Here is a 24911-nt window from a genome sequence, read left to right as displayed (position 1 = left end):
GCCATGAATGATCATCATCCTCCACAGCCAATCAGTAAACAACAACAGAACTCATCACTGAATTTGATCCCTTACATGTTCAAGTTGCTCTTCAAAATGTTACTTCTCTCGACTCTTTTGCAATTGGATGCAATTTCATAAACTTACAAAAAGTACACAGGAGTAACCTAATCGTTTAGAATGAGTTAGCTAGCTGGCTTCATGAATGTCAACCATGCAGCACTCACTTGACACGTGCGGCTGTCAACAGTCCAGTGTGCGCGCGGCAGTCACCCTCCATCCTGCAGGTGGCACTAAGTAGCTAGCCATGCACTTCAGCACCGACGAAGAAGATAGTAGGCTGTGTAGTTTAAGATTTGGAAAGTCAGAAAGTGAGGATTTATGTTTAGAAATAATGATGCTGTTGTTGGGCTTACAAAGAAATGGTATTGAAATTCAGTTCTGTTGGATTCCGGTTCATACAGGAGTTAATGGAAATAATATGGTAGATATAATAGCAACAAAAAAAAGCTGTGAAAAATAATATTGTGGATGTAGAGCCCGAATATATTGAGAAAAGTCACCTTGTCCTAGAGAGATTTACACGGTTATCAAAACGTCACACCTGGGTAAGCCTACATGAAACACAGGCCTTATTTCAAGTGTTTCTAAAATCCCCTATTGGAAAAATGAATGGTGGAAAAACGATTAGAACCATTTCCTTGTTTGACCGCTAGGTTTTATTGGTATTATGACTCATACTGTGGCACTCTATACAGGTGCAGTTTGGTAGAGTGGAAATTAAAATATTGATTCTGAAAAATGGGTTAGATTGTTGGCAGAGACAATGGGATGAAAGTAGTAAGGGCAGACATTTTTATAGTACAATGAAATCTTTATGGGATATAGTGTCATGAAATGGGAACAGAAGGGAGGAAGTTATGTTGTGTAGGATGAGATTAGGGCATATGGGAATGGGATTGAATTCCTCTTTGAAATTGATAGGAACCATGGTTCTGGAATGTGTAATGGCTGTATGGTAGAGGAAACGGTTGAACATGTATTATTATTTTGTGAAATGTATTATGCAGAAAGGGAGAGGTTGTTTGACAGGGTCAGAGAGGTCGAAATGGGGATTGGGTGGTATTTTGGGTGGGGGTAATGGGAGTAGTGAGGTTTGTAGGGAATTGTTTTATTTTGTTTGAAATCACAGGAGGCTGCTGAGGGGAGGACGGCTCATAATAATAGCTGGAATGGAGCAAATGGAATGGCATCAAACACATGGAAACCATGTGTTTGATGTATTTGTCACCAACCTTATGTGTTCGAAATGTAGGGTTAATTAAGAGAATATAGTGGAATAGACAGTTGGTGACCGGCCTCACACTCCAGTACAGTAGGTGTAAAAACTCAAAGAAGAAGATAGTATATTTGGAAGGGGGGAAGGAATGTCTCTCGTGATCATATCTATTCAACAAGCATATTTGGAAGGGGGGAAGGAATGTCTCTCGTGATCATATCTATTCAACAAGCTATTATGGATGTTGAAAGATGGTCAATTGACTGGGGTTTTAAATTGTCAGTGGCGAAGTCTTGTTGTATGTTCTTCTTGAAGAAGAAAGTTGCTGATAGTGATAATATACAGTTGTTTCTGTATGGACAGCCTATGAGGAGGGTTTCTAAGTATACATATTTGGGTCTATGGTTAATTGAGCGATATACATGGAAAGATCATGTCATAAATGTTGAAACTAAGTGTAAGAAGGTGGTGAATCTTATGCGCTCGGTCTCTGGTTATGAATGGGGTGCTGACAGACAGTCATTGATGGATATTTATAGAGCTCTGATCAGGACAATGATTGATTACAGGTGTATAGTTTATGGAACAGCGGCGAAACCTTGGCTTCAGAGGCTGGACATAATCCAGTATATAGCTTTAAGGATATGTATTGGTGCATTTAAATCAACATCTGTATGTGCCTTTCTAGTGGAGGCAGGTGAGATGCCTTTGGATATACGGCGTAAAAAATTGTCATTCACTTATTGGGTTAGGTTGAAAGGCTGTGAGGTTGAGCATCCCACTGCTACTGTTCTAGATGACTGTTGGGAATATACTAGTAGACAAGGCAGTGGTTTTGGTTGGACAGTTGGAAAGTTTGCTGATGAGTGGTTTGAGGGAGTTGGAGGTTGGCCGTTCTGTGTTGATAGGGGATGTTCCTCCATGGTTACTCCCAGATCCTGTTTTTGATCTAACCTTGGTAGAGAAAATGAAAGATTGGTCAAAAGTCAGTGATATAGGGAAACTGGTTGACAATTACATTGGTAGAAGTGTTTATGCTTTTTTACCGCTTTTCACAGATGGATCCAGGGACCCAGATATTGGACGCACAGGAGCAGGCGTTTACATTCCTGAATTTGATGTGCAGATATGTAGAAGACTAACAGATGAACTGTCAGTATACTCAGTTGAACTGTTGGCGATAATAGTTGCCCTCCAGTGGGTGGAGGGCGTACAACCAGTTAGAATTATAGTATGCTCAGATTCTCTGTCTGTATTGAATAGTTTATCATCTTGTAAATATAATAGGAGTGACCTACTATTGGAGGTATTAATGTTATTATGGAGAATTGAGAGAATGGGTGTAGTAGTGAGATTCTACTGGGTCCCAGCACATTCGGGTGTGGAAGGGAATGAAACTGTAGACCAGTTAGCCAAAAGAGCTTTGAAACAAGATATAATTGATATTAATGTTCCACTGGGTAGAGGTGAGGCCAAATGTAAGATCAAAGCCATTTTGTGTGGCAGAAGAGATGGGAGTCTGAGCCCAAGGGCCAGCATTTATATGCCCTCCAATGAAAGGTCGGTGGACCAAGATTCAAAGGTCAGATTAGGAAGGAAGAGGTGGTGTTTGCTCGATTGCGCATAGGACATTGTACATTGAACTCGTCATTACATCTGGTAGGCAAGCATGTGAATGGTTTGTGTCTGGAGTGTATGGTCGATGAAACGGTGGAGCATGTGTTGTTATATTGTGGTAAGTATGTTGAAGAGAGGGAAAGTTTGAAGTTTAGGGTCATTGAGGTTGGATGGGTTTGGAAGGTATTTGAGGGATGGGAAGGATCTATTAGAAGTTAGTAGGGCTCTTTTTTTATTTTCTCAGAAGTACTGAGTTAGGTAGGAGGATTTAGAAATGTTGTAAACTGTGATTGACCACACACTCCAGCACAGTAGGTGGCGGCATGCATCTTTAACGTTTGTTTGCGGACCGCCATTTATCATAGAAGAAGATACTAGTGGCGCTACAAGGGTCTTCCGGTGTATTCAAACGTGTCTGGTAAGAAGTTACATCGTATTTTATCATGATTAGGTACAACATTTAGTTAATGATGTTTTGGTTCTGTGCGTTAAAAATGCGTTTAGCTCTTAAGTTAAAGATAGTGGGGCGACTTCCTGCTTACAGACATCAACAACAACAAAACTCTGCCAAGACTGCATTATTTAGTGATGGGCACTTCGAGTCTTTTCGATGAGTAGCCGACTAATGCCGCATTCAAATGCTAGTCGGAACAAGAAAACTTGGAAATGTCAGACTTGCTAACTGGTTGTAGTTATACAAGTGCCGCGTTCAAGCAGTTAGCAAGTTGGACAATTCCGAGTTTCCTAGTTCCGACTAGCACGTGACGCGGCATCAGCACCCAAAGAATAGCCCGCAATTACACAGAACAATGTCGTGTGTAATTGCAGGCTATTCTTTGGGTGCAGAAATCAGTTGGGTGCTGAAATCAGAAATCAGTAAATGCTTGAAAATCGACCTAGAACCATGAAAAAATTATAATCTCAATTTAAAGCCAAAAAAGTAGGCTACCATTATCAGATCGTCACATCAAATACATTTTTACCTGGCCAAAGTATTATCAGTATGCAAATCAGGCAGCCAAATGAGGGTTGGGGGTTCATGCTTCAAGGGAGGGCACAGTTGACAACTTTAGACAACTTCAAATCGAATTTTAACTGTCACATGCTTCATAAACAATAGGTGTAGACAGTGAAACACTAACTTACAGTCATTCCCAACAATGCAAAGAGAAAAAAAAGATAAATAGTAGACAACTAATAACACTAGCAATAAATGTACTAAATTAAAATATAAACGTAACAATTTTACTGAGTTACAGTTCATATAAGGAAATCAGTAAATTGAAATTAATTAATTAGGCTCTAATCTATGGATTTCACATGACTGGGCAGGGGTGCAGCTATGGGTGGACCTGGGAGGGCATAGGCCCACCCACTTGGGAGCCAGGGCTACCCAGTGGGGAGCCAGGCCCAGCCAATCAGAATGAGTGTTTCCCCACACAAGGGCTTTATTACAGACAGAAATACTCCTCAGTTTCATCAGCTGTCTGGGTGGCTGGTGTAAGACGATCCTGCAGGTGACGAAGCCGGATGTGGAGGTCCTGGGCTGGCGTGGTTACATGTGGTGTGCGGTTGTAAGGCCGGTTGGACATACTGCCAAATTCTCTAAAACAACGTGGGACATTCAATTCTCTGGCAGCAGCTCTGGTGGACATTCCTGCAGTCAGCATGACAATTGCGCACTCCCTCAAAACTTGAGACATCTGTGGCATTGTGTTGTGTGACAAAACTGCACGTTATAAAAAGTGGCTTTTTATTGTCCCCAGCACAAGGTGCACCTGTGTAATGATCATGCTGTTTAATCAGCTTCTTGATATGCCACACCTGTTAGGTGGATGAATTATTTTGGTAATGGAGAAATGTTCACTAACAGGGATGTAAACACATTTGTGCACAAAATATGAGAGCAATTTTCTTTTTGTGCATATGGAACATTTCTGGCCTCTTTTATTTCAGCTCATGAAACATGGGACCAGCACTTTACATGTTGCGTTTATATTTTTGTTAAGTATAGAAAAATAATAACACAAGGAATAAATACACAATCTCTGTAAGCATTTAACTTTGTCTCGAAGTTTCCAATGAATTAAATCAAATTATAGGCCCACATTTGATGAGAATGAATGCCAGTTTGCATGACAGCTTTCATTTGCAGATTTAATGATAGCTACTGTAATGCATCATTTTCTCAGGTCCAGCGATATAAGGGATAGCTAGCCAACCATGGCTGAAGAAGAACCCCTAGGTGACACCGAGCAGGTACTGCGTCGTCTGAAGCCGAAGTTGATCGATACTCTGAGTGCAGACCCTGACTTTGTGCTGCAGCATGCAGACTCCCTCAGCCTACTGTCCCGGCATGAGTACAAGCAGGTCAAAGCCCTCACTAACCCATCAAAACAGGCCCAGGACCTTCTGGACCATGTGATCCACAAAGGACCCACTGCTGCAGAGAAGCTTCTGCGGCTCCTGAGGGGCAAAGAAATGCAGGAGACATTTCCCAACCTTCTGTTCCTCAAGGAATTGCCAGTGAATGATCAAAGAGCTGCAGGTGAAACGGGTACAGGTACAGTACACCTCTCTTTAGACTCATCTGGGGGATGGTGTCGCCCCTCTATATTACCATATTGACTGTACTGAAAGATTATGCCGTGTTTAAATAATATATATTTTTGTTTTTCTAGGGGGAAATGAAGTTATCAGAAAGAGAAGACAAACAGTTGAGTCTGAAGAGAACCTTCCGGCTAAACAGACATGCAAGGATGGTGAGTTGACCCTTTTGAAACAAGGGAATATAGGGTATAATTTAACTCAAAACATTATGTTGACTGTCTGGTGACAAGTCTGTCTGGTGTTTTGTTTTGGACCCTTCTGTTGCTAAGCAGGCACTAAGATGGTGGTGGAGAAGGATCTGATGCGTGTGGCTCGAAGAATCGGTCACTCCTGGAGGGAGATTGGTACAGGGGCCCTAGACATCCCCTCTGTGAAGCTGGAGCAGATCCAGGAGAACTATCCACACAGCCATGTGGACCGTGTGTTCGCCATGCTGCGCTACTGGAGCACACTGAAGCGGCATGAGGCCACGGCAGCCAATCTCCACTCCCTGCTCTGCCAGGACGACTGGGCCCTGCCACCAGACAGCATAGACTTTCTCCTGGACACCATCTGAGACCCTTAGCAGCCTGGCCTTACTACTAACCCTAAATTCAACTGCAGGGATTTACCCCAGTGCTTGGCCTCAGACTTTTGTGTTTCCATGGCTGAGGCTTAGTGGAAAAGGGACCTAACTGGTGGGATGTGAACCCATGTCTTCTGCGTGGTAACTCAACGTCTTTACCCTTAGACCAAGAGGAAATCCTCATGGTCAGACTGGGTGACAATTGGTCTTACTTTTTTATTTATTTTAATGTTTTTCATTCTTTTTTGTTTTTTTGTAAAAAAATAATAATTGTTTTACAAGATCAGCTTTAAAAACCATATCTCTTATATTTTAGACATTTGTTTTGCATCATCTCTTGTTTTGTTGCTTCTTTATTTGTTAAAAAATATATATCTTTATTCATATTTAATAGGATATATAAACACTACCGGTCAAATGTTTTAGAACACCTACTCATTCAAGGGTTTTTCTTTATTTTTACTATTTTCTACATTGTACAATAATAGTGAAGACATCAAAACTATGAAATAACACATATGGTATCATGTAGTAACCGAAAAAGTGTGAAACAAATCAAAATATATTTGAGATTCTTCAAATAGCCACCATTTGCCTTGATGACAGCTTTGCACACTCTTGGCATTCTCTCAACCAGCTTCACCTGGAATGCTTTTCCAACAGTCTTGAAGGAGTTCCCACATATGCTGAGCACTTGTTGGCTGCTTTTCATTCACTCTGCGGTCCGACTCATCCCAAACCATCTCAATTTGGTTGAGGTCGTGGGATTGTGGAGGCCAGGTCATCTGATGCAGCACTCCATCACTCTCCTTCTTGGTAAAATAGCCCTTACACAGCCTGGAGGTGTGTTGGGTCATTGTCCTGTTGAAAAACAAATGATAGTCCCACTAAGCCCAAACCAGATGGGATGGCGTATCGCTGTAGAATGCTGTGGTAGCCATGCTGGTTAAGTGTGCCTTTAAATTCTAAATAAATCACAGACAGTGTCACCAGCAAAGCACCCCCACACCATAACACCTCCTCCATGCTTTATGGTACACATGCAGAGATCATCCGTTCACCTACAACGCGTCTCACAAATACACGGCGGTTGGAACCAAATATCTCCAATGTGGACTCCAGACCAAAGGACAAATTTCCACCAGTCTAATGTCCATTGCTCATGTTTCTTGGCCCAAGCAAGTCACTTCTTATTGGTGTCCTTTAGTAGTGGTTTCTTTGCAGCAATTCGACCATGAAGGCCTGATTCACACAGTCTCCTCTGAACAGTTGATGTTGAGATGTGTCTGTTACTTGAACTCTGTGAAGCATTTATTTGGGCTGCAATTTCTGAGGCTGGTATCTCTAATGAACTTATCCTCTGCAGCAGAGGTAACTCTGGGTCTTCCATTCCTGTGGCGGTCCTCATGAGAGCCAGTTTCATCATAGCGCTTGATGGTTTTTGCGACTGCACTTGAAGAAACATTCAAAGTTATTGAAATTTTACGTATTGACTGACCATGTCTTAAAGTAACGATGGACTGTAATTTCTCTTTGCTTATTTGAGCTGTTCTTGCCATAATATGGACTTGGTCTTTTACCAAATAGGGCTATCTTCTGTATACCCCCCTACCTTGTCACAACACAACTGATTGACTCAAACGCATTAAGAATGAAAGAAATTCCACAAAGAAGGCACACCTGTTAATTGAAATGCATTTCAGGTGACTAACTCTTGAAGCTGGTTGCGAGAATGCCAAGAGTGTGCAAAGCTGTCATCAAGGCAAAGGGTGGCTATTTGAAGAATCTTTTTTTTGTTTAACACTTTTTTGGTTACTACATGATTCCATATGCGTTATTTCATAGTTTTGATGTCTTCACCATTATTCTACAGTATAGAAATTAGTAAAAATAAAGAAAAACCCTTGAATGAGGAGATGTTCTAAAACTTTTGACCGGTAGTGGGGGAAAAAAGTATTTAGTCAGCCACCAATTGTGCAAGTTCTCCCACTTAAAAAGATGAGAGAGGCCTGTAATTTTCATCATAGGTACACGTCAACTATGACAGACAAATTGAGGAAAAAAAATCCAGACAATCACATTGTAGGATTTTTTATGATTTTATTTGCAAATGATGGTGGAAAATAAGTAAATAAGCTCTCACAGACCTGTAACTTCTTCTTTAAGAGGCTCCTCTGTCCTCCACTCGTTACCTGTATTAATGGCACCTGTTTGAACTTGATACCAGTATAAAAGACACCTGTCCACAACCTCAAACAGTCACACTCCAAACTCCACTATGGCCAAGACCAAAGAGCTGTCAAAGGACACCAGAAACAAAATTGTAGACCTGCACCAGGCTGGGAAGACTGAATCTGCAATAGGTAAGCAGCTTGGTTTGAAGAAATCAACTGTGGGAGCAATTATTAGGAAATGGAAGACATACAAGACCACTGATAATCTCCCTCGATCTGGGGCTCCACGCAAGATCTCACCCCGTGGGGTTAAAATGATCATAAGAACGGTGAGCAAAAATCCCAGAACCACACGGGGGGACCTAGTGAATGACCTGCAGAGAGCTGGGACCAAAGTAACAAAGCCTACCATCAGTAACACACTACGCCGCCAGGGTCTCAAATCCTGCAGTGCAAGACGTGTCCCCCTGCTTAAGCCAGTACATGTCCAGGCCCGTCTGAAGTTTGCTAGAGTGCATTTGGATTATCCAGAAGAGGATTGGGAGAATGTCATATGGTCAGATGAAACCAAAATATAACTTTTTGGTAAAAACTCAACTCGTCGTGTTTGGAGGACAAAGAATGCTGAGTTGCATCCAAAGAACACCATACCTACTGTGAAGCATGGGGGTGGAAACATCATGCTTTGGGGCTGTTTTTCTGCAAAGGGACCGGGACGACTGATCCGTGTAAAGGAAAGAATGAATGGGGACATGTATCGTGAGATTTTGAGTGAAAACCTCCTTCCATCAGCAAGGGCATTGAAGATTAAACGTGGCTGGGTCTTTCAGCATGACAATGATCCCAAACACACCGCCCGGGCAACGAAGGAGTGGCTTCGTAAGAAGCATTTCAAGGTCCTGGAGTGGCCTAGCCAGTCTCCAGATCTCAGCCCCATAGAAAATCTTTGGAGGGAGTTGAAAGTCCGTGTTGCCCAGCGACAGCCCCAAAACATCACTGCTCTAGAAGAGATCTGCATGGAGGAATGGGCCAAAATACCAGCAACAGTGTGTGAAAACCTTGTGAAGACTTACAGAAAACATTTGACCTGTGTCATTGCCAACAAAGGGTATATAACAAAGTATTGAGAAACTTTTGTTATTGACCAAATACTTATTTTCCACCATAATTTGCAAATAAATTCATTAAAAATCCTACAATGTGATTTTCTGGATTTTATTTCCTCATTTTGTCTGTCATAGTTGACGTGTACCTATGATGAAAATTACAGGCCTCTCTCATCTTTTTAAGTGGGAGAACTTGCAGGTTTTCCTACTTACAAAGCATGTAGAGGTCTGTAATTTTTATCATAGGTACACTTCAACTGTGAGAGACGGAATCTAAAACAAAAATCCAGAAAATCACATTGTATGATTTTTAAGTGGTTAATTTGCATTTTATTACATGACATAAGTATTTGATACATCAGAAAAGCAGAACTTAATATTTGGTACAGAAACCTTTGTTTGCAATTACAGAGATCATACGTTTCCTGTAGATCTTGACCAGGTTTGCACACACTGCAGCAGGGATTTTGGCCCACTCCTCCATACAGACCTTCTCCAGATCCTTCAGGTTTCGGGGCTGTCGCTGGGCAATACGGACTTTCAGCTCCCTCCAAAGATTTTCTATTGGGTTCAGGTCTGGAGACTGGCTAGGCCACTCCAGGACCTTGAGATGCTTCTTACGGAGCCACTCTTTAGTTGCCCTGGCTGTGTGTTTCGGGTCGTTGTCATGCTGGAAGACCCAGCCACGACCCATCTTCAATGCTCTTACTGAGGGAAGGAGGTTGTTGGCCAATATCTCGCGATACATGGCCCCATCCATCCTCCCCTCAATACGGTGCAGTCGTCCTGTCCCCTTTGCAGAAAAGCATCCTCAAAGACTGATGTTTCCACCTCCATGCTTCACGGTTGGGATGGTGTTCTTGGGGTTGTACTCATCCTTCTTCTTCCTCCAAACACGGCGAGTGGCGTTTAGACCAAAAAGCTGTATTTTTGTTCCATCAGACCACATGACCTTCTCCCATTCCTCCTCTGGATCATCCAGATGGTCATTGGCAAACTTCAGACGGGCCTGGACATGCGCTGGCTTGAGCAGGGGGACCTTGCGTGCGCTGCAGGATTTTAATCCATGACGGCGTAGTGTGTTACTAATGGTTTTCTTTGAGACTGTGGTCCCAGCTCTCTTCAGGTCATTGACCAGGTCCTGCCGTGTAGTTCTGGGCTGATCCCTCACCTTCCTCATGATCATTGATGCCCCACGAGGTGAGATCTTGCATGGCGCCCCAGACCGAGGGTGATTGACCGTCATCTTGAACTTCTTCCATTTTCTAATAATTGCGCCAACAGTTGTTGCCCTCTCACCAAGCTGCTTGCCTACTGTCCTGTAGCCCATCCCAGCCTTGTGCAGGTCTACAATTGTATCCCTGATGTCCTTACACAGCTCTCTGGTCTTGGCCATTGTGGAGAGGTTGGAGTCTGTTTGATTGAGTGTGTGGACAGGTGTTTTTTATACAGGTAACAAGTTCAAACAGGTGCAGTTAATACAGGTAATGAGTGGAGAACAGGAGGGCTTCTTAAAGAAAACTAACAGGTCTGTGAGAGCCGGAATTCTTACTGGTTGGTAGGTGATCAAATACTTATGTCATGCAATAAAATGAAAATTAATTACTTAAAAATCATACAATGTGATTTTCTGGATTTTTGTTTTAGATTCCGTCTCTCACAGTTGAAGTGTACCTATGATAAAAATTACAGACCTCTACATGCTTTGTAAGTAGGAAAACCTGCAAAATCGGCAGTGTATCAAATACTTGTTCTCCCCACTGTGTATATATATATATATATAACATTTTTGTAGTTATATAGCTGTATACTTTAGTGTTTCCATGGATGAGGTCCCCCCCCAAGAAAAATGTTTAACGGGTTGGCACCAGACACTACCTGCCTGGCCTCACTCTTCCTGATTCTTAATTTTCATTTCATGGTGGGGGGAAAAATCCATGTTCAAAATAGATTACATGATATATTCCACTATGTGTACTGATCATATTTCTGTTGTTCATAATGACCTTTGTCCTTTGTGGTTTCATCTAGTTATTGTTTCACTCTGGTAGTGTAATTTTACTCACCCTTGAACCATAAACATGGTCAAGCTCAACACTGCATTTTCATGCATGATAAGAATATAGACTTTGTACTGTAGACTTCATACTCTTAAGGGCCTAATGCTAGCTATGTGATGTTCATTGTGAACAAGAGTTTAGTTTCTGAGACTTGCACAGATTGCCATTCACGACATAGGCCTATTGTGTTGTATATCCTGTTACCAGGTATGTTTTAAATGTTTTGTACAACTTCATCTTATGGTTTGTTCTGTAACCATTTTAACAGCCACAGTCTAAGATTTTTGTTTTCATAGGAGATTTGTTTAAATGAATCATGTAGGCTATACCTTAGACTCATGTAATGTTGCTCTCTGGAAATCGTATTCTTCGAGTACTTTACTACAGAGTACAGATATATAAATCAAGTGCTATTTTGCATATTAAATTGTCATGCATTTGCTCCATTGTTGACCAATACTTTATGGTATGTACATCTCATTTACAGACTGAGGCTTTAAGCCATGCGTCAACTAGCGAGATTCTGGAACCTGGGATGGCGTTCCTCTCGCAATAGGTGGAGGAATCTGAGTGTTGTTTCGGAGCGAGGTGATATGGAATGTGTGTGTTGTCTGATGGGGCACATCCTTATTGTGCAGGGTTTTCAACCTGTCACTCAATATCTACAATACATTGTTTCCTTCTGAACATTTTGATGTAAAATAAAAACATCTGAATAGTAGTGCAAAAAAACGTTTTGATTTCAATTATTGAGGGTTTTCGTGTGTGCATGTCTTTTTGCGTTACACTATCATCTGATTGCCACGTCACTATTCAACTCTCATTATCGTCCTTCATTAGACTATGGGACAACTACAGAACCTTCCCCCAATGATCTGCTGCACCTGAATGAACCTCTTCTGGACCACAGAGAGGGCCAGCTCTTCTTAACCCAGGCTTTTAAAGTCATCATGGAGGAGATGCTGTGTAAGGGCACAGATGTCAATGAGAAGGTCTCACATCCCATCTTCACCTTATATAGTTGTCTGTCTAACCATTGTCTTAGCCCAGATAGCACAACGACCATCTGCACTGGTAGTTCGCTTTAGAATGACTCCCATCTGTCAAAAGACGATTCTGTCTGACATGTAACTTGTTTGTTCCCTGCACTGTGTCCATTTGAATTCAATCACTTTTTTTTACAGCATCCCTTTTGATGTAAACAAAACATTCTATACATGTTTGCCCACGGAAGAAGTGGTCAGAAAGTGACTTTTTGGACCTGAATGCCAAAATATTCAGGAGATAAAGGTGCTCAAAGTTGAGCGATTTTTGCGTACCCCACCATACCATGAGACATCCATGGTTGAGTTTGATATCATTTAAAAGCTTACAAACAGTGTTGTCAAACAGTTGTATTATTTATTGGATAAAAAAATATATTATGATACCATGATAAATTATTTCATTTCAATGGTGTACCAGCTAAATTACAGTGTTCTGAAGGGATAGGTCCATTCTATGAATTATATTTCTATGATTTAAATTACACCCACCCTGTATTCAAGAGCATGTTGTGTCTCAACCGATGGCGGGACACAACACAAAAACCTTAGATTATGTGAAGTAGGGTCTAAGCTACAGCATATGCAAATATGAATATTTTTGGAGTTTACGCGTTTTTAGATAATTTCTGTAAAAAAATGAACATTTGTATTTTCAATTTGTATTGAAATTATAAAATAGTTTTACAAAAATGTTTAGGAACCACAGGGCTTTGGGCTAGTACCAGTAAGTTAAGTGATATCTTCCCACCTGATTGTGTACATTACAATCAAACCTTGGAGGTACACATTACCCACTGCTGTATTTTCAGGGGTTTCTTGTGTTTGTTATACCCAGGGCTACAGGTGTGTGAGTGGCGGGAGCCAGAGGAGTTGGCTGCTCTGCTGGATCTGGAGCTGAGAGAGAACGGGACGTAGCCAAGTACAGCGTCAAGACCAGTAAGTCCCCCACGGCCCTAGCTCTGGTCCAGGGTGTTAGGGCAGTTTGCTATCGCTGAGCCTTCACTAATAAGCAAGCTGCACTAACGCCCTGGACCAGAGCTACCCCAACCCACATGGAAACATAGACCGAGGGAGATGAGTGTGGTTCTGGTTACAGTTGATTCTTGGTATGCAATCGCTTGGAACTGTCCTGAATGCATGCACTAAATAAAGTAAAGAGCATATCTCTCTCCAGATCATCCGCGTTTCTTCAATCAGCTCTTTGCAGGGGTGGATTACCATGCCTTGACATGACGATTCCTTACGGAGGCTCTCAACACTAGCCAGTAGGAGAGAGCAATATATGCACATATACATACAGTGCCTTCGGGAAGTATTCAGACCCCTTGACTTTTTCCACATTTTCTTAGGTTACAGCCTTATTCTAAATATTACATTTACATAAGTATTCAGACCCTTTACTCAGTACTTTGTTGAAGCCCCTTTGGCAGCAATTACAGCCTCGAGTCTTCTTGGGTATGACGCTACAAGCGTGGCACACCTGTATTTGGGGAGTTTCTCCCATTCTTCTCTGCAGATCCTCTCAAGCTTTGTCAAGTTGGATGGGGATTGTCGCTGCACAGCTATTTTCAGGTATCTCAAGAGATGTTAGATCGGGTTCAAGTCCAGGCTCTGGCTGGGCCACTCAAGGACATTCAGAGACTTGTCCCGAAGCCACTCCTGCGTTGTTTTGGCTGTGTGATTAGGGTCGTTGTCCTCTTGGAAGGTGAACCTTCGCCTCAGTCTGAGGTCCTGAGCGCTCTCGAGCAGGTTTTCATCAAGGATCACTCTGTACTTTGCTCTGTTAATCTTTGCCTCGATCCTGACTAGTCTCCCAGTCGGCTGTCATGTGCCTTTTACTGATTAGTGTCTTCCGTCTGGCCACTCTACCATAAAGGCCTGATTGGTGGAGTGCTGCAGAGATGGTTGTCCTTCTGGAAGATTATCCCATCTCCACAGAGGAACTCTAGAGCTCTGTCAGAGTGACCATCGGGTTCTCCAAGGCCCGATTGCTCAGTTTGGCCGGGCGGCCAGCTCTAGGAAGAGTCTTGGTGGTTCCAAAGTTCTTCCATTTAAGAATGATAGAGGTCACTCTGTTCTTGGGGATCTTCAATGCTGCAGAATTTTTTTGGTACACTTCCCCAGATCTGTGCCTCGACACAATCCTGTCTCGGAGCTCTACGGACAATTCCTTCGACCTCTTGGCTTGGTTTTTGCTCTGACATGCACTGTCAACTGTTGGACCTTACAATTGAAGTCGGAGGTTTACATACACCTTAGCCAAATACATTTAAACTCAGTTTTTCACAATTCCTGACATTTAATCCTAGTAAAAATTCACTGTCTTAGGTCAGTTAGGATCACCACTTTATTTTAAGAATGTGAAATGTCAGAATAATAGTAGAGAGAATGATTTATTTCAGCTTTTATTTCTTTCATCACATTCCCAGTGGGTCAGAAATTTACATACACTCAATTAGTATTTGGTAGCATTGCCTTTAAATTGTTTAACTTGGGTCAAACGTTTCGAGTAGCCTTCCACAAGCTTCCCACAATAAGTTGGGTGAATTTTGTCCCATTCCTCCTGACAGAGCTGGTGTAACTGAGTCAGGTTTGTAGGCCTCCTTACTCACACACGCTTTTTCAGTAATGCCCACACATTTTCTATAGGATTGAGGTCAGGCCTTTGTGATGGCCACTCCAATACCTTGACTTTGTTGTCTTTAAGCCATTTTGCCACAACTTTGGAAGTATGCTTGGGGTCATTGTCCATTTGGAAGAGCCATTTGTGACCAAGCTTTAACTTCCTGACTGATGTCTTGAGATGTTGCTTTAATATATCCACATAATTTCCCTTCCTGATGATGCCATCTATTTTGTGAAGTGCACCAGTCCCTCCTGCAGCAAAGCACCCCCACAGCATGATGCTGCCAACCCCATGCTTCACGGTTGGGATGGTGTTCTTCGGCTTGCAAGCGCCCCCCTTTTTCCTTGGTGCATTGATACTGCTTAGTGTGCGGTAGCAGAGAGAACAGTCTGTGTCTTGGGTGGCTGGAGTCTTTGACCATTTTTTGGGCCTTCCTCTGACACCGTCTGTTATAGAGGTCCTGGATGGCAGGGAGCTCGGCCCTAGTAATATACTGGGCCATACGCACTACCGTCTGTAGCGCCTTGCGATCGGATGCCAAGCAGTTGCCATACAAAGCGGTGATGTAGCCAGTCAAGATGCTATCAATGGTGCAGCTGTATAACTTTTTGAGGATCTGAGGGCCCATGCCAAATCTTTTCAGCCTCCTGAGGGGGAAGAATCATTGTCGACTGTGAAGGTGTGTTTTGGACCATGATAGATCCTTAGTGATGTGGACACCAAGGAAGTTGAAGCTCTTTGACCCACTCCACTACAGCCCGTTTCCTGTAGTCCACGATCAGCTCCTTTTTCTTACTGACGTTGAGGGAGAGGTTGTTGTCCTGGCACCACACTGCCAGGTCTCTGACCTCCTTCTCATCATCGTCAGTGAGCAGGCCTACCACCGTCGTGTAGTTGGCAAACTTAAATGATGGTGTTGGAGTCATGTGCGGCCATGCAGTCGTGGGTGAACAGGGAGTACAGGAGGGGACTAAGCACACACCCCTGAGGGGCCTCTGTGTTGAGTGTCAGCGTGGCGGAAGTGTTGTTGCCTACCCTCACCACATGGGGGCGGCCCGTCAGGAAGTCCAGGATCCAGTTGCAGAGGGTGGTGTTCACCCACTTTGTGCCTCTTTAAATTTCTCATACAATATATTGGGCACAACATAATCCGAAACACAACCAAAACAAACTGCAAATGCATCCAACAAGTTTGTAGAGTCACAAGCTTGATGTACAGTGGGGAAAAAAAGTATTTAGTCAGCCACCAATTGTGCAAGTTCTCCCACTTAAAAAGATGAGAGAGGCCTGTAATTTTCTTCATAGGTACACGTCAACTATGACAGACAAATTGAGATTTTTTTTCTCCAGAAAATCACATTGTAGAATTTTTAATGAATTTATTTGCAAATTATGGTGGAAAATAAGTATTTGGTCACCTACAAACAAGCAAGATTTCTGGCTCTCACAGACCTGTAACTTCTTCTTTAAGAGGCTCCTCTGTCCTCCACTCGTTACCTGTATTAATGGCACCTGTTTTAACTTGTTATCAGTATAAAAGACACCTGTCCACAACCTCAAACAGTCACACTCCAAACTCCACTATGGCCAAGACCAAAGACCTGTCAAAGGACACCAGAAAGAAAATTGTAGACCTGCACCAGGCTGGGAAGACTGAATCTGCAATAGGTAAGCAGCTTGGTTTGAAGAAATCAACTGTGGGAGCAATTATTAGGAAATGGAAGACATACAAGACCACTGATAATCTCCCTCGATCTGGGGCTCCACGCAAGATCTCACCCCGTGGGGTCAAAATGATCACAAGAACGGTGAGCAAAAATCCCAGAACCACACGGGGGGACCTAGTGAATGACCTGCAGAGAGCTGGGACCAAAGTAACAAAGCCTACCATCAGTAACACACTACGCCGCCAGGGACTCAAATCCTGCAGTGCAAGACGTTGTCCCCCTGCTTAAGCCAGTACATGTCCAGGCCCGTCTGAAGTTTGCTAGAGTGCATTTGGATGATCCAGAAGAGGATTGGGAGAATGTCATATGGTCAGATGAAACCAAAATAGAACTTTTTGGTAAAAACTCAACTCGTCGTGTTTGGAGGACAAAGAATGCTGAGTTGCATCCAAAGAACACCATACCTACTGTGAAGCATGGGGGTGGAAACATCATGCTTTGGGGCTGTTTTTTCTGCAAAGGGACCAGGACGACTGATCCGTGTAAAGGAAAGAATGAATGGGGCCATGTATCGTGAGATTTTGAGTGAAAACCTCCTTCCATCAGCAAGGGCATTGAAGATGAAACGTGGCTGGGTCTTTCAGCATGACAATGATCCCAAACACACCGCCCGGGCAACGAAGGAGTGGCTTCGTAAGAAGCATTTCAAGGTCCTGGAGTGGCCTAGCCAGTCTCCAGATCTCAACCCCATAGAAAATCTTTGGAGGGAGTTGAAAGTCTGTGTTGCCCAGCGACAGCCCCAAAACATCACTGCTCTAGAGGAGATCTGCATGGAGGAATGGGCCAAAATACCAGCAACAGTGTGTGAAAACCTTGTGAAGACTTACAGAAAACATTTGACCTGTGTCATTGCCAACAAAGGGTATATAATAAAGTATTGAGAAACTTTTGTTATTGACCAAATACTTATTTTCCACCATAATTTGCAAATAAATTCATAAAAAATCCTACAATGTGATTTTCTGGATTTTTTTTTCTCATTTTGTCTGTCATAGTTGACGTGTAGCGGATTCAGCTGCGGGATCGGGGCACCACCAGTGCAGAGCTTGCTCAGGAATGGCAGCAGGCAGGTGTGAGTGCATCTGCACGCACAGTGAGGCGAAGACTTTTGGAGGATGGCCTGGTGTCAAGAAGGGCAGCACAGAAGCCACTTCTCTCCAGGAAAAACATCAGGGACAGACTGATATTCTGCAAAGGGTACAGGGATTGGACTGCTGAGGACTGGGGTAAAGTCATTTTCTCTGATGAATCCCCTTTCCAATTGTTTGGGGCATCCGGAAAACACCTTGTCCGGAGAAGACAAGGTGAGAGCTACCATCAGTCCTGTGTCAAGTCAACAGTAAAGCATCCTGAGACCATTCATGTGTGGGGTTGCTTCTCAGCCAAGGGAGTGGGCTCACTCACATTTTTGCCTAAGAACACAGCCATGGATAAAGAATGGTACCAACACATCCTCCAAGAGCAACTTCTCCCAACCATCCAAGAACAGTTTGGTGTCGACCAATGCCTTTTCCAGCATGATGGAGCACCTTGCCATAAGGCACAAGTGATAGCTAAGTGGCTCGGGGAACAAAACATCGACATTTTGGGTCCATGGCCAGGAAACTCCCCAGACCTTAATCCCATTGAGAACTTGTGGTCGATCCTCAAGAGGCGGGTGGACAAACAAAAACCCACAAATTCTGACAAACTCCAAGCATTGATTATGCAAGAATGGGCTGCCATCAGTCAGGATGTGGCCCAGAAGTTAATTGACAGCATGCCAGGGCGGATTGCAGAGGTCTTGAGAAAGAAGGGTCAACACTGCAAATATTGACTCTTTGCATAAACTTTATGTAATTGTCAATAAAAGCCCTTGACACTTATGGAATGCTTGTCATTATACTTCAGTATACCATAGTAACATCTGACAAAAATATCTCATAACACTGAAGCAGCGAACTTTGTGAAGACCAATACTTGTGTCATTCTCAAAACTTTTGACCACGACTGTATGTGTGCCATTCAGAGGGTGAATGGGCAAGACAAAATATTTAAGTGCCTTTCAACAGGGTATGGTAGAAGGTGCCAGGTGCACTTGTTTGAGTGTGCCAAGAACTGCAACGCTGCTGGGTTTTTCCACGCTCAACAGTTTCCTGTGTGAATCAAGAATGGTCCACCTCCCAAAGGACATACAGCCAACTTGACACAACTGTGGGAAGCATTGGAGTCAACCTGAGCCAGCATCCCTGTGGAACGCATGCCCCAATGAATTTAGGCTGTTCTGAGGGCAAAAGGGGGTGCAACTTAATATTAGGAAGGTGTTCTTAATGTTTTGTACACTCCGTGTACATAATTTACAGATTTTAACAAGTGTCCTCTGTTGTCCTACAGGGGTTGCATGATTCCAGAGGACCTTGATGAGAAAATTGAGCTGGCAAAATCACAAGCAAGTTTACTGTTAACCATGAAATGTTAATACATTCAGAAAATGTATGTGCTGTGATATACAGTAAAGGGAAACAAAACCCTAAATAAGAACACAAGTGTGTGTTTTGTAACAAAGGTATAGTGAAGGGAAAGGGGGATACCTAGTCAGTTGTACAACTGAATGCATTCAACAAAATGTGTCTTCCGCATTTAACTCAACCCCTCTGAGTCAGTTTGCCTGCCTGCAAAGTTGTATAGTTGTGGTTTGCTGATAGACTAGGAATTGCCAGTAGACTACTATGAACTCACCAGATCCTAGTAGATCATTTACACCAGGGCTGCCCAACCCTGTTCCTGGAGCGCTACCCTCCTGTACTGTCCTATAGGACGGTAGCTCTCCAGGAACAGGGTTGGGCAGCCCTGGCTCTTTCTCCATGTGTCTTTCTGCAATTCCTTGCATCCTCTCTCCTCGCCTCCTTCTCAACCAAATTGGAGGAGAAGGTCCAAGGTCCCTCTCCTCGGACCTCTTCTCCAATGCCTTTTGAGAAGGAGGCGGACAGAGGATGAAAGCTTAATCGAGAAAGAGCCCCAGATGTACACACTACAAAACAGAAATAGAGACGTAAGGACATCTCATTACCCCTCTCTTCCACCAGGGGGCATTCCCATTCCTGGTCCATGCCACCTCACGAACAACTGTACAAGGAGCCTTTGACCCACTAGAGCCCATAGCTGACATCTGTGACAGACAGGGGTTGTGGATGCATGTAGATGTGAGTTCTTAAAGTGATGGTTCACTCTACAATCAAACTTTGGCAAATGTTTTCACATAACAGTGATCTAATGTTGAGATGAAGTACACGTCCGATGCCATCGGTTATGTAGATCCAGTGCCACAGTCTAATTTAATTTTGGATGGTGACCATTTTGGGTTGAAGAATAGACTGGTGTTCTCTTGTTGTTTGACACAGGCAGCTTGGGGAGGGAGTGTCCTTTTCTCAAAGGAACATAGACTTCTCATGAGAGGAATTGAAAAGTGTGAGTCTGGTCAGGTGCATACTTTCGCCTACGGTAGTTGGGATTCAAACTAATGTCCAGAATGTAATAATGTCTTTGTGATCAGAGCCGATTCAATGACTTGGAATCCACACAAAATGCTGCTGACGGGCTTGCAGTGTTCAGCCATTCTGCTCAAGGATACCAGGATATTTCCATGTTATTTGTCTCCTCTTCATTCTTATTCTTTAGCGAAACCTCTTCATGTCTTCTCCTTTTCCACAGAACCTGTTGAAGCATTGCCACAGCGCAAATACAACCTACCTGTTCCAGCAGGATAAGTTCTATGACATGAGTCTGGACACAGGGGACAAGTCAATACAGTGTGGCCGTAAGGTTGACTGTCTGAACCTGTGGTTGATGTGGAAAGCGGTGGGCTCACATGGCTTGGCAGAGCGAGTAGACAGGGCTTTCGCCCATACAAGGTACAACCACATAGCCTATAGGCTATATCTTCATGGGTATTGAGTACAACCCCATGGCTGCAATTCTAAATAAGACAACTCAAACTCCTCATCATAGATCTCTCAATTAAAGATTTTAATAGAATCTATGTCAATTAATGTTTTACATTTAATATAATGACTCATTTGTGTTCTCTGTCCCATAGTTATCTGGTAGAGGAGATGCAGAAATGAGAAGGGTTTCAACTTATAGGAAAGGTAAGTTTTTATCAAAATAGTATACTCTATACTCTTGATGTGATCCTAGCGCGACTTTGCAGTATTTTGTTTTTTTATGTATTATTTTTTACATTATTAGCTCAGAAAGTGTTTTGCATCATTACATACAGCCGGGAAAAACTATTGGATATCAGAGCGGCGGTAACTCACCAGCATTACGACTAGGAATACGACTTTCCCGAAGCAGATCCTTTGTTTGCTCTCCCCAGGGCAACTGAACTGATTCCAGCGGCTGACCCAAAACATCGCCGGCGGAGGAGAGGCACTCGGAGCAGCCTGCTGGTCTGACTTAGGAGGCGCGCACACCACCCACCACTTCCAAGTATTCTACTCGCTAATGTTCAATCTTTAGTTAACAAAGTCGATGAACTACGGTCAAGGATTTCATTCCAGAGAGACATCAAGGCCTGTAACATACTCTGTTTCACGGAAACATGGCTCTCTTGGGATATTCTGTCGGAATCGGTCCAGCCAGATGGGTTCTCAGTTCATCGCGCAGACAGGAATAAATACCTCTCCGGGAAGCAGAAGGGCGGAGGTGTGTGTTTCATGATTAACGACTCGTGGTGTAATTGTAGTAACAAAGAGGAACTCGAGTCCTTCTGTTCACCCGACCTAGAATACCTCACAATCAAATGCAGACCGTATTATCTCCCAAGATAATTTTCTTAGGTTATAGTCACGGCCATGTATATCCCTCCTCAAGCCGATACCACGACGGCCCTCAAAGAACTTCACTGGACCTTATGCAAACTGGAAACCACATATCCTGAGGCTGCATTTATTGTAGCCGGGGATTTTAACAAAGCAAATTTGAGGACTAGGCTGCCGAAGTTCTATCAACATCTCGACTGTTGTACTCGCACTGCTAAAATTCTCTACCATTGCTATTCAAACTTCCGGGATGGTTATAAGGCCCTCCCCCGCCCTCCTTTCGGCAAATCTGACCACGACTCCATTTTGCTTCTCACTTCCTATAGGCAGAAACAAACAGGAAGTACCCGTGCTAAGGACTATTCAACGCTGGTCTGACCAATCGGAATCCACGCTTCAAGATTGTTTTGATCTCGCGGACTGGGATATGTTCTGGGTAGCTTCCGAAAATAATTTAGACATATACACTGAAACAGTGACTGAGTTTATCAGGAAGTGTATAGGTGATGTTGTGCCCACTGTGACTATTAAAACCTACCCTAACCAGAAACACATGGATAGATGGCAGCATTCACGCAAATCTGAAAGCGCAAATCACCTCTTTCGACCATGGCAAGGTGACTGGGAATATGGCAGAATACAAACAGTGTAGCTACTCACTCCACAAGGCAATTAAACTGGCAAAACATCAGTATAGAGACAAAGTGGAGTCGCAATTCAACGGCTTAGACACAAGACGTATGTGGCAGGGTCTACAGACAATCATGGACTTCAAAAAGAAAACCAGCCACATCGCCGACACCGACGTCTCGCTTCCAAACAAGCTAAACACCTTCTTCGCCCGCTTTGAGGATAACACAGTGCCACTGACGAGGCCCACTACCAAGGACTGTGGCCTCTCCTTCTCCATGGCCGACGTGATTAAGACATTTAAGCATGTTAACTCCCGCAAGGCTGCCGGCCCAGACGGCATCCCTAGCCGCGTCCTCGGAGCATGCGCAGACCAGCTGGCTGATGTGTTCATGGACATATTCAATCTCTCCCTTTCCCAGTCTGCTGTTCCCACATGCTTCAAGAGGGCTACCATTGTTCCTGTACCCAAGAAAGCAAAGGTAACTGAACTAAATGACTATCGCCCTGTAGTACTCACCTCTGTCATCATGAAGTGCTTTGAGAGACTAGTCAAGGATCATATCACCTCTACCTTACCCGTCACCCTAGACCCACTTCAAATTGCTTACCGCCCCAATAGATCCACAGACGATGCAATTGCCATCACACTGCCCTATCCCATCTGGACAAGAGGAATACCTATGTAAGAATGCTGTTCATTGACTATAGCTCAGCATTCAACACCATAGTACCCTCCAAGCTCATCATTAAGCTTGAGGCCCTGGATCTGAACCCCACCCTATGCAAATGGGTCCTGGACTTCCTGACGGGCCACCCCAGGTGGTGAAGGTAGGAAACAACATCTCCACTTCGCTGATCCTCAACACTGGGACCCCACAAGGGTGCGTGCTCAGCCCCCTCCTGTACTCCCTGTTCACCCATGACTGCGTGGCCAAGCACGCCTCCAACCCTATCATCAAGTTTGCAGATGACACAACAGTAGTAGGCTTGATTACCAACAATGACAAGACCGCCTACATGGAGGAGGTGAGGGCTCTGGGAGTGTGGTGCCAGGAAAATAACCTCTCACTCAACATCAACAGAACAAAGGAGATGATCGTGGACTTCAGGAAACAGCAGAGGGTGCACCCCCCTATCCATATCGACGGGACCGCAGTGGAGAAGGTAGAAAGCTTCAAGTTCCTTGGAGTACACATCACCGACAAAATGAAATGGTCCACCCACGCAGACAGTGTGGTGAAGAAGGCGCAACAGAGCCTCTTCAACCTCAGGAGGCTGAAGAAATTTGGCTTCTCACCTAAAACCCTCACAAACTTTTACAGATGCACAATTGAGAGCATCCTGTCGGGCTGTATCACCGCCTGGTACGGCAACTGCACCGCCCACAACCGCAGGGCTCTCCAGAGGGTGGTGCGGTCTGCCGAACGCATTACCGGGGGCAAACTACCCACATACAGCACCCGATGTCACAGGAAGGCCAAAAAGATCATCAAGGACATCAACCACCCGAGCCACTGCCTGTTCACCCTGCTATCATCCAGAAGGCGAAGTCAGTACAGGTGCATCAAAGCTGGGACCGAGAGAATGAAAAACAGCTTCTATCTCAAGGCCATCAGACTGTTAAACAGCCATCACTAGCACATTAGAGGCTGCTGCTGCCTATTGAAATCACTGGCCACTTTAAGAAATGGAATCCTAGTCACTTTAATAAAGTTTACATATCTTGCACTACTCATCTCATATGTATATACTGTATTATATTCTATAATATTCTTCTGTATCTCTTAGTCCATGCCGCTCTGTCATTGCTTGTCCATATATGTATATATTCTTAAATCCCATTCCTTACTTTTTTGTGTGTATTGGGTATATGTTGTGAAATTGTTAGATATTACTGCACTGTCGGAGCTAGAAGCACAAGCATTTCGCTACACCCGCTATAACATCTGCTAAACACGTGTATGTGACAAATACAATTTCATTTGATTTATAAAATTAAATAAAATCTTGTCACATTTTCATCTCACCAAGGTCTTCTGCTCTGGTCCCACTGAACAGCCTGAGTTTGTGAACGTGTGTTTCTGGTTCATACCACCCAGCTTGAGAGGAAAGGAGAACAGTCCAGATGATGCCATCTAATGTGCCGGTCTAGCAATGGTTATGTACTGCTGCTGCTAATTTCATGGCAAAGTTAGCAATTAACAAATAATAGATACAAATGATATACTTACTCATGATATACAGTACTTCTGCCAGGTAAGCCTACTTTGCAGTTAACATTTAATTGAGAAGGCTTTGGGGAAAGTATTTCTATCAACCCACCAGATGGTTACACACGTAGTGATAAACAAATGCGGCCTCAACAGACAGAAGGGGGCAATACTGCTGGAAATTAATTACCAGATATTGTGTTAGGTTTGGCTTTTTAAGCCAATAGTGGCCAACCAGGGTTGGGATAATGTCAATGTTGCGTTGATTAGATAGCAGCTGGGAGCATGTGGTTTCTGATATTTGTGAGAATGGTTTATGACAGTTTGCGGTGGAACACTTGAAAATTGCATGTACTTTCAGAACTGTTTGGCAAGCTACTGGAAGGTGGGCTGCGAGCTACTGGTAACTCACGATCGAACTGTTGGTGACCCCTACTATACAGTATGTAAAGCTAG

The 24911-nt window shown here is 43.5% G+C and overlaps 1 protein-coding gene and 1 pseudogene across 2 annotated transcripts; both read left to right on the top strand.

The window, feature by feature from the left end:
- Nucleotides 1-3262: 3262 nt before the first annotated feature.
- zgc:174906 (uncharacterized protein LOC571548 homolog) lies at nucleotides 3263-6511 on the top strand. 2 transcript variants are annotated; one of them, XM_041857984.1, is made up of 4 exons: nucleotides 3263-3314; nucleotides 5089-5459; nucleotides 5578-5658; nucleotides 5779-6511. In XM_041857984.1, exons 2-4 carry the CDS (start codon nucleotides 5120-5122, stop codon nucleotides 6060-6062), a joined length of 705 nt encoding a protein of 234 aa, XP_041713918.1. In that variant the 5' UTR covers nucleotides 3263-3314; nucleotides 5089-5119; the 3' UTR covers nucleotides 6063-6511. The 2 variants fall into 2 exon arrangements, with proteins under 2 accessions (XP_041713918.1, XP_041713917.1); XM_041857983.1 differs by having other exon boundaries at nucleotides 5776-6511.
- Nucleotides 6512-11191: 4680 nt separating this feature from the next.
- LOC121546496 lies at nucleotides 11192-24384 on the top strand (annotated as a pseudogene).
- Nucleotides 24385-24911: the final 527 nt, after the last annotated feature.

Source organism: Coregonus clupeaformis, chromosome 30, assembly GCF_020615455.1.
Source record: "Coregonus clupeaformis isolate EN_2021a chromosome 30, ASM2061545v1, whole genome shotgun sequence".
NCBI classification, from domain to species: domain Eukaryota; kingdom Metazoa; phylum Chordata; class Actinopteri; order Salmoniformes; family Salmonidae; genus Coregonus; species Coregonus clupeaformis.
Note: the sequence above shows the minus strand (reverse complement) of the source record. Positions and strands in the feature narration are given on the sequence as shown.

Excerpts from the sequence above, each read along its gene's own strand:
- zgc:174906 (XM_041857983.1), top strand. The coding sequence starts at position 5,120 with ATGGCTGAAGAAGAACCCCTAGGTGACACCGAGCAGGTACTGCGTCGT. Across the intron at positions 5,460-5,577 it reads TGCAGGTGAAACGGGTACAG|GGGGAAATGAAGTTATCAGA; the intron begins GTACAGTACACC and ends TTGTTTTTCTAG. Across the intron at positions 5,659-5,775 it reads TAAACAGACATGCAAGGATG|CAGGCACTAAGATGGTGGTG; the intron begins GTGAGTTGACCC and ends TCTGTTGCTAAG.